The sequence below is a fragment of the Nelusetta ayraudi genome, unplaced genomic scaffold, assembly GCF_046127955.1.
Source record: "Nelusetta ayraudi isolate G7.1 ecotype Tasmania unplaced genomic scaffold, CSIRO-AGI_Nayr_v1 ptg000070l, whole genome shotgun sequence".
Classification (NCBI taxonomy): domain Eukaryota; kingdom Metazoa; phylum Chordata; class Actinopteri; order Tetraodontiformes; family Monacanthidae; genus Nelusetta; species Nelusetta ayraudi.
The window spans coordinates 4,950,001-4,967,603 of NW_027466120.1; the positions used below are offsets into that span (position 1 = coordinate 4,950,001).

General features: G+C 42.6%; 4 protein-coding genes across 12 annotated transcripts in view; 2 read left to right on the forward strand and 2 right to left on the reverse strand.

The window, feature by feature from the left end:
- LOC142898619 (cell division control protein 42 homolog) overlaps positions 1–873 on the forward strand; it is a 4,365-nt gene extending 3,492 nt beyond the window's left edge. For both annotated transcript variants that reach the window (XM_076041641.1, XM_076041643.1), the window contains exon 6: positions 1–873. This exon is cut by the window's left edge and continues 322 nt beyond it. The gene's annotated coding sequence lies outside the window, so the exon portion shown is untranslated.
- On the reverse strand, positions 776–3,763 carry LOC142898618 (F-box only protein 6-like). Its single transcript, XM_076041640.1, has 6 exons — positions 3,212–3,763; positions 2,483–2,732; positions 2,226–2,340; positions 2,050–2,145; positions 1,626–1,761; positions 776–1,540 (listed from the first exon to the last, which is right to left on the reverse strand). The coding sequence occupies exons 1-6, from the start codon at positions 3,317–3,319 to the stop codon at positions 1,394–1,396; spliced, it is 852 nt and encodes a 283-aa protein (XP_075897755.1). The 5' UTR covers positions 3,320–3,763; the 3' UTR covers positions 776–1,393.
- Positions 3,764–4,562: 799 nt separating this feature from the next.
- Positions 4,563–11,271, reverse strand: dnajc11a (DnaJ (Hsp40) homolog, subfamily C, member 11a). The gene is made up of 16 exons (XM_076041978.1): positions 11,133–11,271; positions 10,249–10,378; positions 10,091–10,164; positions 9,496–9,597; positions 9,264–9,392; positions 9,002–9,124; positions 8,782–8,855; positions 8,471–8,660; positions 8,261–8,346; positions 8,061–8,177; positions 7,468–7,623; positions 7,282–7,351; positions 6,912–6,969; positions 5,802–5,944; positions 5,235–5,364; positions 4,563–4,992 (listed from the first exon to the last, which is right to left on the reverse strand). The coding sequence occupies exons 1-16, from the start codon at positions 11,202–11,204 to the stop codon at positions 4,967–4,969; spliced, it is 1,680 nt and encodes a 559-aa protein (XP_075898093.1). The 5' UTR covers positions 11,205–11,271; the 3' UTR covers positions 4,563–4,966.
- Positions 11,272–13,837: 2,566 nt separating this feature from the next.
- The window catches only part of camta1a (calmodulin binding transcription activator 1a), a 285,492-nt gene continuing 281,726 nt past the window's right edge, over positions 13,838–17,603 (forward strand). For 6 of the 8 annotated variants that reach the window (XM_076041849.1, XM_076041850.1, XM_076041851.1 and 3 more), the window contains exon 1: positions 13,851–13,994. In XM_076041849.1, coding sequence (XP_075897964.1) covers positions 13,970–13,994 — 25 coding nt within the window. In that variant the 5' untranslated portion in view covers positions 13,851–13,969. Of the gene's footprint in view, positions 13,995–17,603 lie in introns of all 8 variants that reach the window. The other 2 variants (XM_076041854.1, XM_076041856.1) reach the window with 2 other exon arrangements.

Sequence of the window (17,603 nt, forward strand, 5' to 3'; positions counted from 1 at the left end):
ATGGGCAACATTACGGAACCTTCAGTTTTAAACTCACAAATACCGAGCGCATTTGGAGAGGGGTTATTCACACTGTGTAGTGGTATTTTAACATTATTCTACAGATGGAGAGGCTCAGTAAGATTGGGTTTCTAGCATGTCCCAGTATCACTCTTTACTTTTTAAGAATTTCCTAAAACTAATGTGTTGAAGTGGCACACAAGACTATATAGTATACTGACACTAATTCACACTTCCCAGCACTACAGGAAGTACTTTTTTTAATGATACATTAATCCTGCGCATCTCTATTTTTGCTGCCAAACAAATTCATCAAACTGGATTTTGTCAATTAATATTGGATCATTAGCGTCTAATTGGTTTCTCATGGAATATTTGTACACATGACATTTCTATATAATGCTTTATTGGTGTTCTAGTTCGCCAAATAAAGTCATGATGAATTTACACCTGTTACGGCAGAGATCTGCAGATGTTTGCATGAGTGTATTGGCGTTGAGATGCAATGTTGACCCTCTACAGGAAGTCCATTATGTCGTCTTTTTGAAGGAAAATAAGCACAATATATTTTTTTGTCACTACCTAACAGATGACAGACCCATCTCCATTTGTCTCCGCTTGTATACCCATTCCTGGATGGTGTGCTTGAATTTGTAAATAGGAGGAGAATCATTCATAACTTATTGACTGAGTACAAAAAAACACCACCACCAAACTGTGGTTTGAGGAAAGCCGTGTTGACACTCAACTCAGCCAGGAGCAATTTTAACAAAGCTTGTTTGAAATATGACTTTTATTCACACTGACAAGAGTTGTACTGTAACTTTCATTACAATGAACCAGTATTACAAATAAACAATAACTTAAATACTACCGGTGCCGTACTTCATTATTAATAGAGCAGATGTCAGTTTTTGGACAGATACATTGTTGGTTAAAGACTGCACAATAGAGTGGCTTATATAACAGTAGGAGAACATGGGTAAGTGCAAAGAATTTCAAAGCGCACGGTGGACTTAACCTGGCCTTTAACTCAATGACTCAGATGCAAACAAAGGTATGGCATTGTGTTCTACTAATATCAATGGCTTATTCTTTGGTTCTGAAACAACTGCCCCTCCCGCGAACATAAAAGCACAAGGCTATGAGGAGAAGGCAGACTTGAAACACAGAAACTAAAACTTGAATCTTGAACTAAATCCTAACCCATAAATTCAAATTTGAATAGCATGGCGTTTCTGTTGTGATGATGATGCATTGTTTAGATTTAATTGATATATGATATTGATAATCCAATACTAAAATGACAATTTACAAGACAGACAGTACAAGGTGAAGAAGGTGCAATTTTAGGCAAAATATAGTAAGCAGCAGTTACATGAATTTGTCAGGTCTATGTGTCCATTGCTGGACAAATCTCAACTGAGCTGTCGGTGACACGTATGCCGTACCATCCTGCCCAGAACTGTGTGTCTTTGCCTCCATGAGTGAACCGGATGTATCTTACTCCAGGGCCATAGTTTTGGAACGTATGGGTCATCTACAAAAAAAGGGAACATTCAGAGAGCCACGGTTATCTTTAACCTTTACACTCATTCCTTCCAAGGTGCTTGTGCCACACCTACCTGATTCCACTGTTGATCATTCCACTGCTCAAAGTAGATAGTCTCAGGGGCAAAGGTTTCAACAGGTTTCTTTCTCTGGTTAAGCAACTCAACGTGGATCTCATATTTACAGCCACAATCCCACCTTGGTGCGTACCTGATGAAACAAAGGAAACAGACACTGAGCCTGAATATATCATTTTACTTAGCAGTCATTATTAGCAACACCTGACTCGTGCAAACCTTATCTGTGAGGAATTTGATCGTTAGAGTGAAATCTATGTCTTCAGAAAAGAAAACACTTGGAGTGCGATTATTTCCCCATTCGTGACAAACCATAAGCAGAGGGAAGTTAAAGTTATGAGTGCCCTCTTGTGTGTGTGTGTGTGTGTGTGTGTGTGTGTGTGTGTGTGTGTGTGTGTGTGTGTGTGTGTTTTAAACTCACCAATCTGATATTTTGATGTCTGGCTGGAAGTGATCCATGAACGACGGGCTGTAGCCCTCTGCCGCCAAGTCAATCAGCTGCGACTTTATGCACTTTCTGCAGGAAACACAAAGCTCTGTTGCTATTGCGGAGTAGAAATGTGGCAATACTGGAAGGGGAAATCAGTGGAAACTCACCCATAAGAAGTAACAAAGTTTTTCTGGACCACTTTATTTGGATGTGGCACCATGACACGCTCTATTTTCCAGTTATCCCCACCGTTCTCCAATATCTGCCAATCCCCCATTTTATCTACAAAAAAACAACAAAAAAAACAGGTATGACAGCGATGACAAATCCCCTCCTATTTTGAATGCCAATCTGTTGCTCAGCAGTTGAGTGATCATATGAATGCCTCTCAAGTGTGAGTGGAGCAGCTGTTGACGCTTCTTACTTTCCGCTGTCGAGTTCTTGAGAAGATTCCTCCTTTTAATGCACAGGAAGTAAAACATCCTCCAGTCTGTGGGCGTTTGAGAGACAGCGGGGATCCGAAATCTCTCTCTTCTGCATCTCTCCCGCCACAAGGACTCGCTGTCGGCCACGTCTTTCCACACATGGCACACCAGCCGGCAAACGTTGACCACTTCGTTGGGTGGGAGGTTCAGGAAGATCTCCTCCAGGATATCCACAGGGGCTGCGAAGAACTGACGGGACACAGGTACGTCAAGTCAGCTTCCAAGCACCGACGTGGGATTGAAACACTCGAAACAACACAGGAGCCAATCATAACACAAATATGGGAGAGGGACCATTGCAGGCGAGTCATGTGCATGGCTCTTAAAATGGTTGAAATAGGATGCCAGGCTTGTTTTGTGTATTGCAGAGAGACGTGGCTCGTGACTCAGCGAAGCCGCTGAATGGCAAAGTGGTTTCTTACGCTGATCTTTCACATTCCCAATGTCGTAAGACGACAGTTTGCTCAGCACTCGATGTCAACGAAGACAACTTTGGTGACTCAGACAAGGGGGAAACACCTGGGCGTGACGCACACTACGTCGAGGGGCTGCAGGGGGTGAAGAGGCGTCCACGGCTGTCACATGTCTGAAATGTAGTATCCGGATGGCACACACACTACTGTTCGACTCTCACAGACTGACTTGCAATGGCTTTCAAAACTACTTACGTCTCCCTGCGGAAGCGCGTCGGAGGGTTGCGTATCCGACATGAACTTCTTGTTTACGGCCGAACCCGTGCTGTGAGCTGCACCCATAGGTTTATATTTTCTTTTCATACCTCGGGACAGACCCGAGACGACAGACTGGCCAGCGCCTTTGATAAATTGCACAGAACTATTATTAACTTCTCTGGGTCCAGCAAAAACAGAGTAGTCAGGCGATGCTTATCGCGGGGGCGGGCAAGTATTTGACAGGATTGAACCCGGAAGTCAGGACGGTCGAACTCGTCTCGTGAAGCAACCGCCAGCAGCAAAGAACGACCAAATCACTGCATTTAAAACCCGGGAAACGGACAATGCGAGACAGCGACGTTTAATTTCGGTTACTGGCTGCACTTGTAGACACTATTCCGATCGTACGTGACAGTTCCATTATGACTGCTGAACCTATCGGATAACCTTAGCATGCGCTCGTTTTCTCCACCGGATAGAGACGCAGGCGGGGTTAGGCGATAAATCTCAATACTGTGTTGGTCTTAACTCCGCCAAATCGGCTTACTTGCGGGACGTGCAGTTATATACTAAAAGCAAACCCTGATCTTGGGTTTTTAATAAACTCTTCCGCTAAATGACGTCATAAACAGGCGGGGCAAACGATAATCCACGGCTTGAATGCGGTTTCTGTTCCACAATTTGCACTTTACCATTCACTGTTTATAATAACAATGTCCATTATTATATTATGTTATATTATATTATGTAGTTGTGTTCTTTTAGCTTTAAATCGGGGGAATTGATATTAGAACTGATATTTAATTTATTCTTTTCATTTATAAGTTAAAATAACAACCAACTCATAAAAGCACTAAACATTAAAATGAAAACACTTGGGCTACACAGTGGTGCAGTGGTTAACACTGTTATCTCACAGCAAGGTCACGGGTTCGAGGTCTGGGACCTTTCTGTGTGGATTTTGCATGTCCTCCATGTGTCTGCGTGGCTCCATCCCATAATCTAAATATGGCCAATTTGGGACTCTAAATTGGCTATGGGTGTAAGTGGAAAGGATTGTTTGTCTTTCCACGTGTGATCCTGCGATAAACTGGTGTCCAGGGTGTAACTGCCTGCCTTTGCCTGAAGACAGCTGGGATAGACAACCCTGAGTTCAGAGGAAGTGGCTAAAATACTCACTTCAAAATCATTAGCAATTTTGATATTTGGTAATTTAGCAGTTACTGAATATTTCTTCATCGTTAAAATTTAAAAAAAAAAAAAAAGAAGAAGAAAAAAAACTACAACTGAAGCAGCACATACAAATACAGCTCTTTTAACAAGTCCTACAAAAATAATTCCACAATAGTTCAGCAGCGTAAAGAGAGACTGATTTTTAATAATATGGCAAACACACAGAGGTGTAGTCATGTCTTCAATCATAGGCACTGCAGATTGTGTACAATACAGTACAGTGATTATAAATTACAAGTCATACCAAAACAAAAGGACACCAGCAACTGGATGACCTGGGGGAAGAGGTGGTAGCCATTACTGTCTGGTGACACTAATCAATTCCAAGCAGGCCACAACTCTGACCACTGAACTGACCTCAGTCCAGTCTGTACTCTGCATATTTAGATGAATATAAACACCACATATAATGCACAATTTCTGAGTAACAACAGTCTGCGTTGTGTCTAAAAACAGGTTTATGCTTCTCCTGTCCAACAGCTGAGAGATGAGGGTGTCTTTCTGTCAGGCGGAGGGCTCCTATGTGTCCGCATCGATCCTGTGTGCTGCATAGTAAATGACAAGAATGAGGAAGTCAGACAAAACGCTCCTGGCAGGTAATTTATTGAAGTGGGTTCAAGAAACATTCTCTGAGAGGAGATAAATGGTTCCAATTTATGTTTCATTAAATGTATTAATACAATTAGGTAAATTCCCCCACTGACAGTAACATCTGCAATAGGGGGAGAGAAGACTGTTAAAGAAGAGTATATGATCTTCCTCATACTTAATTATACATGGGACTTACATTGCTTTGGTATCCTGAGTGGTTCTTTGTCTCCTGACAGGACTTGATGCATGACTCCACGGAACTGATACAGCACCTTCAGGCTCTTCTCCTCCCCCACACATGGGTCGTAGAACCCAGGAAGTCCCGACTAGAGAGAGAAGGGAGAGTCATTCACCAGAGACAAAGTGAATCATCACACAGCGCGTTAAGGATTGCAACAAGCTCTGGACAAGTATGTTAAAAATTTTATGGATAGAAATTAAATTCATCATTAATTCAAATTATGAATCCTTCGTAAAGCATATGCAATATGAGTTGAAATGCCAGAAATATTCTTGGTGCATTCTCAAAATCTGGATATATTTCCTAAAAATCTGAGGGGGGAAAAGAAAGCAAATCATCTTTAAAAAAATGTTACACATTTTTTTGTTGTTGAATACAATATTAAAATATGCCTGTGCCTAAATACTTTATGGCTTCCGTAAAAGTTTGTACATAATTGTAAATGTCTTGCCAACGTTATGACTTTTGGTTTTAGATTAACTGGATGTGTTAGGAAACTATGCTGTGGACTGCTGGTCTTGCCTTTGTGGTCTCAGTGAGGATGAGTTTAGAGTCTTTAACCAGACACTGAAGAGGGACCGTCACGTCAATGACCTTTGCCCTCTCATGCTTCCGACTGTTGTCCGTGACAAATTTCCCATACCAGGCGTTGAGGATGATAAGACCTAGTTTTTGAAGAAAAAAAGAAGTCAGCATTTGAAATATTGTGAATATTTTTGAAAAATAAATATTACAAAGAACAACTTTTAAAAGGTCTCACTTGCTTTGGTTCAGAATTCAGAATCAGATTATTTAATACTTAATTTCTATTCAACCAAGGGTGCAGAACAAAACACAAAATACACTGTAAATAATTGACAACACAAACCCCCGCATAAACTATACAAAAACCATAATCTTAAGTGCCATCAATTTGAGGCATATCGTTTTAAAAACACAGCCAGAGCAACTCTTGTTTGTTAAAATAATTACCAGTGTATTGCAAAGATGCAACACAATTCATTTTAATTGCTGCATAGCTGCATAAACAACACTGCAACCTTTTTATGGAGTGTCATTTCAATAGAGGAGAGCAGCTGTGTGTGTGTAATTACTGCTATTTTACAAGAGCAAATTTAGAGGACCTGTGATGACACTAGAATCAAAGCAGCCTCTACAGTGACAGATGTCTTAAACCAATTACCGCTGACAAACTCCCTTCTGTAAAAAAAAAAAAAAGGGGGGTTCGGGGGGTGGGGAGTGGGGGGCACTGTCTGTCGAGAACTCTTTCTCAGTATGTTTATTAAAATCAAATAAAAAGCCAGCAAATAGAACTATTTGAACAGAGGGCACAAGGTCCTAAGAATGTACCAGCCAGCCTTTTTCCTTAAAGCTGTTGAAATATGGCTTGGATTGCATCACATAATGTAAAACTAATAATAATAATAATAATAAAAAAAAAAGGGCAGATTTTGCAGGGCAGAGATGTCATCCATAAGAATCATGGGGTGAAAACGGAAATGTGTATCACAGAATATTGATTAGTCAATCACCAGAAATCTATAAAAAATGTTTAGTAGGCATGATAATGAAATGGTTCAGCTTAGAAGACATTCGTGGATAAGGCCGACTTTAGAATATAACTGATCTCACCCATCCGAGACTCCTCCGTTTCAATGATCCTGCGCAGCGACTCCTGCATGAGTAACACCTTCAGTGATGGAAAAAAAAAAAGGGCAGAGGGAGGAGGAGAGGGATACATAGTCATTTCAATGAGAGTTCACATATGGAGAAGACTAATGTTATTACTTTTTTTTTTATTTAAACCTAATCCAATACTGCCACTTTGTCAGACTTAGGTGGATACTTTAATATGAATAGTAAAAAAAATAGTACACACACACACACACACACACACACACACACACACACACACACACACACACACACACACACACACACACACACACACACACACACACACACACACACACACACACACACACACACGTCTGTCACTTACGGAAGCCTCTGCCTCCTGTTTCTTCTTGGCAATGTTAGAGGCCGAGCTCTCCCGCTGCTTCTCCAGCTCCCTGTTAGGATCGGAGATAAATGGGGAAATAAAATGAGCTCATAAAGTTGGCCTATAATAATGCATGTGCTGCTGCTTTCTGGCATGAAATGAGAATTCGAGGTGAAGCGCTCTTACTGCTCCTTCTGTGTCTGCATGTAGGGCCGGATAACGAGCCGCTGGATGGCGAGGTAGAAAACCAGTGGTCCAACTGTGGCATAAAATACAGCACTGGGCAAGAGTTGGTCGGTCAGGTGGATAGGGAAAAAATACGTCTGGCTGGCTCTGTTTAACCTGCAAATAGAAAGTCGGATTCAATGCTGGTTTGTAAGAGATCCTCAAAGTCAACTGAAATTCTCTCAAGAAATGTTGTCCATACAAGTTGAATTTAAGAACACAGCAGCCAAGCCATATCCTTCAACCCTCATAAATGAAGAGAATGTATTCCACATTGACAGTTTTCTATTACTTTTCAAAGTAGAAAGCAGTGGAAATGTCATTAATTCAGAGCATGCAAGTTAGAATCATGACCAAGTTAGCTGGTATCATACCCAAGTCTTGACAAAGAATACAAGAAAAGACACAAGACAAATTTTAGAGAATTTTGAGAGTTTTCTTTGCTGCTATCTTGGCACAACTTAATTAAAACACCATATTGTGACACTGGTACTGTGGGTGAAAACCCTCTGAACCCATAAAGAATAGCAAATTCAACAAAGAGCTGCACTTACTTAATCTTGAGGGAGACGCCTTGGGGAACTCCCACACTAACGGTGGCCCCAAGGACGCTGTGTCGACTGATCTTCCTCTCGGCACCGTACTCTATCACAGTCCCAAAAAAACCTGATCTGTAGCACAGAGATGCAGCTGTTAGAGTACATGCAGAAAAATAACTTGAAAATAAACAGAACAGAACTTCAGTATTCCATACTTGATTGAGCCCTTAATCTTTGTCTGGTCGTCATCTTGGAACTTGTATTGATAGCTCATCATCACAAACGTGTGAGGAATGCCAAGCTGCAGGGGGAGGGAAAAAAAAAATCTCTTTTTTTTTTTTTTGACACAACTTTTGACAAGCAACTGTTAATTTACAAGGTGTCTCGGCTGGCTGGAAGATTAAATTCAAATGCTGGCTGCAAACCTGCATTGCGAAGGTGAAGTGGCTGCTCTTGGTGTCCCTGACTATGCTGGTGTTCATTGAGGACTGGATACCCCAGCGCCACTGCAGATATCCCATAGTGTTTTTGTCGAGGTGGCGAGCCAGCACTGTGGTGAGCCCGGGACGCACGCCCCGGGATGAAAACTGGAGCCCACACTGGGCGGTCACAAAGCTGAGTTGAGAAAAATAAAAGGTAAGATGAACATTCAGCAGGCCATTAATTCTACCAAAAGGAAAAAAAACAAAAAAAAACAGAAGGACGGCTCATTTTTTCTTTGCATTGTAGCACATACAAACGAGGTGTCAGGTTTCGGAATATTTTCATTCCTAACAGAGGTCCGTGGGTGTCTCCAGCGCCGATCTCTACCTGTGTGCCCACATACAATGTTTAATTAAATCATCATCTCAATGGAAACACTCACTTAGACATTTGCTTTGAGAAAAGCTGGAACAGATGCAAGTGCTGTTCCATATTACAGAATGCGAGTGTGATGTCGACTGTGTGCAGCATACCTCTCCCCACCCCTGTGCTGAGGTGACTCTTCTCAAGGCTAAGTTAATGGTGCCGCCTCCGTTTCCATTGTGGGTTGACAAAGAGCCAGACAAAACGGCCGTGTCTTTTATGGTCAGAGGAGCCTGCAGTGCAACGGAGGGGAATGAATGACACACGAATGTAAGAAAAAAAAAAAAAAAAGAATTTCAAACAGAATAGTTTGAGCAATAATTGTTGGAGGAACTAGCATTCAAAATCCCCAGCGGGCTCCAAAGCCATCACCTCTATGGACTGTGATATGTGCATCTTGTTGATTTCCACATGTGGGAATCCCCCTCCAACTGTGTCCTCAAAGTCCTCCTCATACCGATCAAAGAGGTCAGTGGCATCAATCCCCACACTAATTGTTCCCTGCAAAAACACGTTCAGACATAAGTGTTATAGACTGCGTAGTTCCCTGCTGTGCCTGGATCTCTGAAAGTTCAATGAGCTTTTTCTTTCCCCGATCGCATACTTTTGGGTTGGTCCTTTGCTGAAGCCTTCTCTCCTCTCGCTCTTTCTGAAGACGCTCATACTCTTCTCGGATCTCTGCGGGGGTTCTTTTTCGTTCCACCACCTGGGGCACAAAGATATGACTTGAATGCAAAGCGCACTGTGGTTTGATGGTGGCAGTCAGGCAGGCACTTCTAAAAAACAGACATTTCACTGCAATGTCACGCTCCCATATTTTCTGGAATGCAAACTTTTGGATTCACAGCTATCAATATTTCCCTCAATGTTTTAAATTATCAGTATCTGCTGTACTTAAAAAGGCAAACTGAGAGAGAATGTAAGTCTAGCACCCAATATGCAGGTGAATATCAGAAGTTTGCAAAGGCAAAAATAAACTGCATACTGTGCCCTGTAATTTAGGATGAAATGTGTAGTTTTGCCTGAGGCCTTTAGTTTGCCATGGAAACTAAATGACAATGACAACATCTTCCTCGTTAGCAACCTGTTAAATTTGACAAGCCTAAACATATAGTCCAGTCAAACAAGGTAAGACAATGATGATGTGACAATGGCAAAAAAAAAAAGTTACAGTCACAGTCACATAATATAAGGTTTACCTCCCACCCTTCAACATCAAGTCCTCGCTTGCCATAGATATCATAGATGGCTCGTGCCTGTGGGTCACTGAGGACTACGAAGACAAGGAGAAGCAACAAAATCAATCGAAAGACCTTACTTTATAGCCAATGCTCAGTGTAGCAGCAAGTGCTCTTACCTTCATAGGCTTCGTGTACAAGGTTAAAAAGCTTTTCTGCTTGACGCTTTAGTTCAGGGTCACGGTGTTTATCTGGGTGGTACAGCATGCACAATCGCCGGTATGCTACTTTCAACTCATCCTGCGTAGCCTGCAACACGAGATTATCAAATGATTACATGTTCTTAAAAATGATACAAACAAAGAGCAATTGGTTTTTCCATTTGTGATTCATCTTTCGCTAAACCAGCGACTTGAACGGTAGTTGATAGTCCATATCTAAGACATCATACTTTATCGATATAAAGATAATGAAAACATACGGTGTTAAAAATGGTTAATCGGACACGATTTATTACTCTTTCACGGCACAATTGCACTCAGTAAAAAATAAAAATGAGTCCAACATCTGTCTGAAAAAAATAAAAAATTAAAAAAAATTAAAAAAAAAAAATTACATCATATTTCCATGATTAAAAAGACTGACAGGCGCAGATGAACACAAACACGTTTGCTTTGCAAATGTGTCACATAATGAAACTGAAATAAACAAAGTTGTTGATTTCGCTACTCGGAGACACCCTCCGTCCAAAAGTTTATAATTAAACGCACAAGAGCTGTAAGTTTGTTAAAGTTAACGCTGAATCTATCAACCCAACACAAGACTCTACATCGTACTTGTCAGGTGGCCACATTAGTCGATAAAGTTGTAAACGCGCAACCTGTTGTCCCAGTTTGTGTCAAGTAGAACAGAAAGCAATGTCGAGGGTCACCAGCTAGCTACCTAGCGAGCGTCCCATGTGATTCTACAAATAACCGTGAAATAGCAGCTGTGGGAACAGTGGCGACCAACTTCTATCTTCACTCGCACAGATGCCTATTGGGGTGAGAAATGCAAATTGTACCTCTCTTCTGACATTGAGCAGAGAATAATAATCATCATTTAGGATTTCATCATCGTCCAAGGAAGACGCCATGTTTACTCCCGGTCATTCCTTCTTCGTTCCTTTTACGTCACCTTAGAAACGTCTGCGGTGCACTCTGTCGCCCTCTTGCGATGCGGCTGAAGCACAACGTGGAAGTAGAGCACGTTTCGAATTTGTAATTACCATAATAAAACTTGTAGTTTTGTCATGTAGTGTGTCGATGAAAACGAATAAAACACAAGGTACTTCATTTGGTGGTTGGTATTGTGCTTTCAAAACACCTTTGAGTTAAATTGTGTTGTTTTTTTTTTGTTGTTGTTGTTTTTTTTTGTTTTTTTACTTTTAATTTATTTATTTATTTTTACATTTAAACCATTGTTTAAAAAATAGTCATGTGATTACGTGATTACAGAAAGTTGAGACAAAATCCCTGAGGCGTTTCATTGGTTCATTAGACTTGCTGCGCTGTGACTAACAAGGAGCAGAGGCAGGACGCTGCAGAGGAGCTGTCCATTCAGCACCACCGGCTCAAAACTACATTCCTGTGCCGGGGGCCACCAAAGCGCTGTTTTCTCTCTCTCTTTGCTGTCGCTGACACACCGGACGCGCTCTGTAAAATCAACTATATCTTGTAGGATTTGCAATAGTGTTTAACTGCGCAAATAACAGTGGAAAAAAATCGATAGTGTTTTAGTATTTACAAAGTTATTGCTTTCATGAATCGGGAAACTCATGGGGAAATTGAACCTTTTACCATTCTGTTCAACTGTTTGGTCGAGCACATTTTGAGTCCTTGGCTTCTATTGAACAATTAGTTGAAACCAAACTCAACCTGACTGGGCCATCTCTACCACTCGGTTTACATGTGGTATGTCTATATAAAACATTTTTGGAATCTTGCTAGTATTGGACTTTTCAGATGTCCTGCTGCTTTGTGCGAAAACTTTGTGCTACACAATTACACGTCTACAAAAGATGGTTCACTGTAGCCCAATAGAGTGGCTCTTTCCAAAAAAAATATGAACGTAAAAATATTAAGGTGACTTAAAGGACATCCGTCGCGAAAGCAGCTTGTGCGTCACACTCGCAGAAATGCACCCATGCAACCTCCAGTCTCGAATGGGCTCAGAGGAGGTGAGATTTCACGTTCCACAAATCTTCACAGCTGTCAGTGTCATGTCGCAACTGTCTGAAATCAGTCCGACAAGTCAGGGTACAAACCAGTTCACAGTCTTTCAAATAACTTGACATTGGAGACAGCTGATTGATCGACCGTGTTATACCGCAATTTATCTGTTCGCTGCTTTCAATTGGTTTTCCTAGGCTACCAATTGACTTTGCAAAAAAAAAAAAAAAGTTGCAGGGGGAGAAATCTAACTATCTTGTTGTAAAGCATGTTGGACTTAAGGGATCAATTCATTCGAGGTGCAATAGGGCTGAATTATACCATCTTTGCTCCAAATCCAAATGGCATTGTTGGAGTCTGTGTTGGACTAACATTCAGCAAATACTTGCAATTCCTTTAATGATGATGATGATTGCATGATAGATGTAACAGCCCCGCAGATATAGTGTTGTCGTACTCGAGATTGGTCTTGGCCACTTTTAAGGGTCTTGTTTTTTTTTTGTTTGACTCGGTCTTGTCTCAGTCTCAGACTGGGCGGATTTGGGATTTTTCACCAAAGCCGGTCGAGACTCAGCCGATACTACAATGACAGATAATAACAGAGAAGAATCTAGCTGCTGCCTTGTTTTGCTCTGTTTGTGACACCCAGAGTGATCTGCCCCTTATTTAGAGTTAATATGTTTGTTTGTTTTTTATTTTATGAAGCAAAGTTGCTTTTTTGGAAAATGGTTCAAAACACTTGGCAAAGCAGCAAAAATGTTAAAGAAAACTATTGAAAGAACCTTGCTGAAAAGAAATCTTGCTGTTCCATTTATGTAGCAAACTCATTTTTTTTTTTTTTTTTTTTTAAGATATTGGTCATTTATTCTGTTTTGTTGCTATTTTTCTTTGGTACATAAAGTCTTGGTCTTGTCTCGGTTGATGCGGTCTTGAAAACAACACTACCACAAACATGTCCATGTACAATTTGTATAATTATAATTGCATGGAAGATGTAACACCCCCCCCCCCCCCCCCAACTCCCAAACACAGCTGTAGTGTTGTTGTACTCGAAAATCGGTCTTGGTCTCAAAATCACTTTTTAAGGGTCTCAGTCTCGTCTCTACACTGCAATGACATTTAATGGGAAATAATCCAGCTGCTGCCTTGTTTTGCTCTGTTTGTGACACCCAGAGTGACACACCCCCTGAGTTAATTTATGTTCTTTTAATTTTATGAAGCTCGACCTCCAAATGTCTTGGTCTTGTCTCGATCTCGATGCTCTCTAGTCTTGATAAGGTTGGTGCGGTCCTGACGACGACACTAACAGCAAACATCTACAATTCGTTTAATTATGATAATTGCATGGAAGACGTAACCCCCTGAACCCACCCGAACACAGCTGTCTTCTGACAACAATCAAAGTGTCATGTTGGACCCCGCATGGCGCCCCCCCCACCATCCCTCAGCTGTTTTAAATTCACTATAGGGGGTGGGGGGAACGCGCGGCTGCCTGGCGGTGTCAAGGTGAGGCTGCGAGCTGTGTTTGCCTCTCCCTGTCACTCAGCCCCGCGCAGCCAATGGTAAGTTCGCCTCGGCCGGACCGACTCGCCGCCCGCACCCGTCAGTCCCTCCTCGTGCTGTCCTCGGCGTGCACGCGCGTGGTACCCACGGTCGTGAGGAGGAGGAGGATGTTGCGCGTGAAGGGGAAATGGCTGCCGAAAACAAGCCGGAAGGTAAGAGGAAATATAATGGGATTAATTTTTTGCCACTAGTAAAGAGAGCTTGTTAAGAGAGGAGCCGGAACTCCTCGCCGACCGAGGAGACACACACACACGCAAGAAGAGGAGGGCAAGCGGGGAAATGGTGTCGGCAGAGAGCGGCTCGGTCCTTTCCCAGCTAAAGCGTGGAGACGTTACCTAGCCAGCTAGTATTAGCCTGCATTCTAGCCAGCCACTATTCTCACCGTAGCCTCACGCTTAAAGCGCGCCGCGCTGAGCAAAACAAACAGACATTGAACGCGTCATGAAGTCCGGCTTCTCATTTTATTTTGGCTTTTTGATTGTGCTTCTTCGCCCACCTCTATGTCAGTCGTCGGAGCAATTCAAGTTGTTACGAACAAAGCGAAGTTAATGACAACATGTCATCGGCATCCACTAACTTCTTTCCTCGTCACACCGCTCGGAAAGCGGCGTGGTTTTCTCTTAGTTCCCCCCCCCCCGCCACACCACCACCACCACCACCACCACACACCGCTCGTCCGCGGTCGACATTTGCAACTTGCACCCAAGGCGCTGTCAGTAATTGTGTAGACACTCTTTTTTCTACACGCAGTCGTGTAGTTTTGCTCCGTGGTTTCGCTCAGTTTGCCTCCCTTCGAAGTGTTCGCCCCCCCCCGGCATTTCGGCGAATGTTGTCAGCGAGCCAGAAGTGGTGTTTCTCACGAACGCACGGATATCGCGTCCTGCAAAACGCCGACAATGTGTTCACCGTGTTGTGGTTTTGACATGACACACTGGCATCAAAACGTTGCTGTCGTCGTTGTCGTCGTCGTCGCCCGCTCGGCGCGTCTTGCCCTCTTCTCACACTAGAAATGCCATCACACCAGAGCAGGGAGACGGGGAGAATGGAGAGTGGAAGTGTCTTGAGTCCGGCACCTTCAAGTACTTTACGCACGGGGCGAAACAGAAATAAAATAATAGTTATAAAATAAATGCAACAGCACGTTTATTTATTTATTTATTTATTTTTAATTTAATTGTGTTAATCGGATGACGAACCAAAATAAACGCCCGGGTTTCCTCGTTTCTCTCGTCAATGGGAGATTAACACACAGCACATCTGTCATGCAAGGGAGAGACACTTCGTGTGCGAACCAAACACCGATTTATACAAACAAGATCACGTAAAACGAGCTCCTTCTCGAACAGATGGCAGTGTCTTAATGTTAAGACTATTTGCATTGTGGACCTAAACGATATTTTACATATGGCAAGCGTGACTTGGATGATCCAGCAAATTAAAATGTGCTCTCTGGTATCTCAGCAAACATGCTTATGCCTACTAACCTTATGTCCATGTTTAATTAAATTGTGCTTATGCTCTTAAATGTTCAACTTTTTTTTTTAATAAGCAGGGAAGGCTAGAATCACCGTTCATACTCATAAATGTATTATGCTATTTCCTGCCTTTCCTCTAAATGTATGTTGTTTTTCTTTACATTTATTCAATTTGTATTGACCAATGAAGGAACAAAACAGCTCCACTTTGAAATCAGCTGCATAATTTTCGAGAAGGAGAGAAGCAAAAAGGCATATATCATTGGGTCCAGCTGTTTCCGAGCTGTTCAAAAACACGTTTGTTATGAGCTTGGAATTTCAACAGAGTTTGGTGTCACCACCTTCAAACGTGAATTCATTTTTGATGTGGACTCACTTTAATGTTTGAAACGAGTGTAAACAAATTGGCTCCGTCCATGCGAGGGGAAATGATAAAAGAGTGGGAATTCAGTTGTTTGGATGTCAGTGTGCCAACCGCTATACAGAGTCCCACCAGGGGGTGGTATCGAGCTACAGACGCGCACTCAACTATATGAGGGATCCGTCTGAGCTCTGGCAAATAAATAAATGATAAAAAAATAATAAAAATAAAAAATAAAGACATCTAGTTTTATGATGGTAATGACTTCACTCTTGGTGTATAGTCCAAATGCATCCATCTATATAACCTAACAACCACAAATAGGCTGTGGTTGTTCATCTCAGCTCCTCCCCTTACAAAGGGTGAACTCACTGACAACCCTGACTTGAAAGTCCCCTTGCTGAGCAGGTTAAGTTATTTTCAGTGTTCCTGAGAGGCTGGTCACTGAAAAAAGAAAAAAAAAGAAAAAGGACAATGGGGAGGAGTAAGGGAGGCACGGGGAGGTGACTTCTTCACATCTCCGCAGGTTCACACACATGTGAACCTGTTTGCAAAGGCCAGTCTGATTCTTTCCTCCCCGTGTCTAGTTTTTCCGCTGTAATTAGTTTAGAGTGCGATGTGTGCAAGCACGCCACTTTAAGTTCCCGCATGACACGTGCCAAGTGGTCTCTCAGAGAAGGCTGACGGTGTTTCCTCAACGCTCTGTCCTCGTGCTACGCGGGCAGCGCCGGTTTCTCGTCACTGTTTGGCAGGTCTTATGATGGCCCGTAACAACACACACGGAGGCTTACATCTCGCGCTAAAACCCCAGGGCCGTGACCCAGTCTCGCTCACTGGTGTGACGTTTACATCCTGGGGTATTTCTCACCACTCCTACTGATTGTCAGGGCCTTTGGGTATATTTTTTTTCTCTTTCTCCTCATACCTATAAAAGGCATTGTGGGGTTTGTTACTATAAGAACAAGGCCCGCGGGGCACAGAATGGCCAGGCCCAATACATCATACAGTGAGACTGTTCTGGATGAATCTTGCTGTCAATGTTCTCATAAATCCGCAAGAGGAAGTTTCTCGTCCGTCAGACAGTCAAATAAAACGTAACAAGAGCTAAATTTGAGAAATGAGACGGCTCCTTCTGCAGCATCACAACTGCTGTTGGAGTCACAGTCCGAAGGAACACGGTTTTAAATGAAGGGCTTTTTGGCAATCGTGGAACACTAACATCACAAATTAACTTTAAAATTAAAAAAAAAATGCATATGAGGTCACTGACAAAAGGCTTTTCCGACACACAAAACAGCCCCAGGTTTAAACTTCAGTGACGTGGGAAAACAAGCGCACAAGGATGATCTGCTTTGTGAGCGAGGCCGCAGCCTCGGCTGCTCAGTAGGTAATATCGCCGCTTTTATTTTCCTCTGGAATAAGTTTCACGAAATTATCACTTCACTCAAAGTTCGGCGCCGAGTGGTGGCAAAACATCAAGTATGCGCTCAGTCAGCCATTAACTTACGAAAGTGCTTGTGCAGCAATGGTGTAGCTGTTTCTTCCCCCACTCTCTCCCTCTCTTATTTTGTAAAGAACGATGAGGTTAACCTCCACCGCCATGTCAAACAACTCGCTCTCGCCCAGTTTTAGTCTCGAATCAGGCGTCACCATTTCTCCCCCCCTTTTTTCCACCGACCTTTTAATTGAATCGGTGAGGTGTGGATGGATGGGACCCATGCAGGTCCGGTCTGTGGTTGCTGATTCGTATCATTCCCGACGCCTGCCTGTAATAGACCTTTACCCACTCCTTGGCGCCGCCTCCGCCCTGTGATTGTATTGATTCATTTAGTTTACCAGAGATGCGACGGGGAGCGTCACCGACAAGCGTGAAAGCCAGGCCAGGTTTGCGGAGTCACGGTGACCCTTCTCGCTGTCACGTTTTC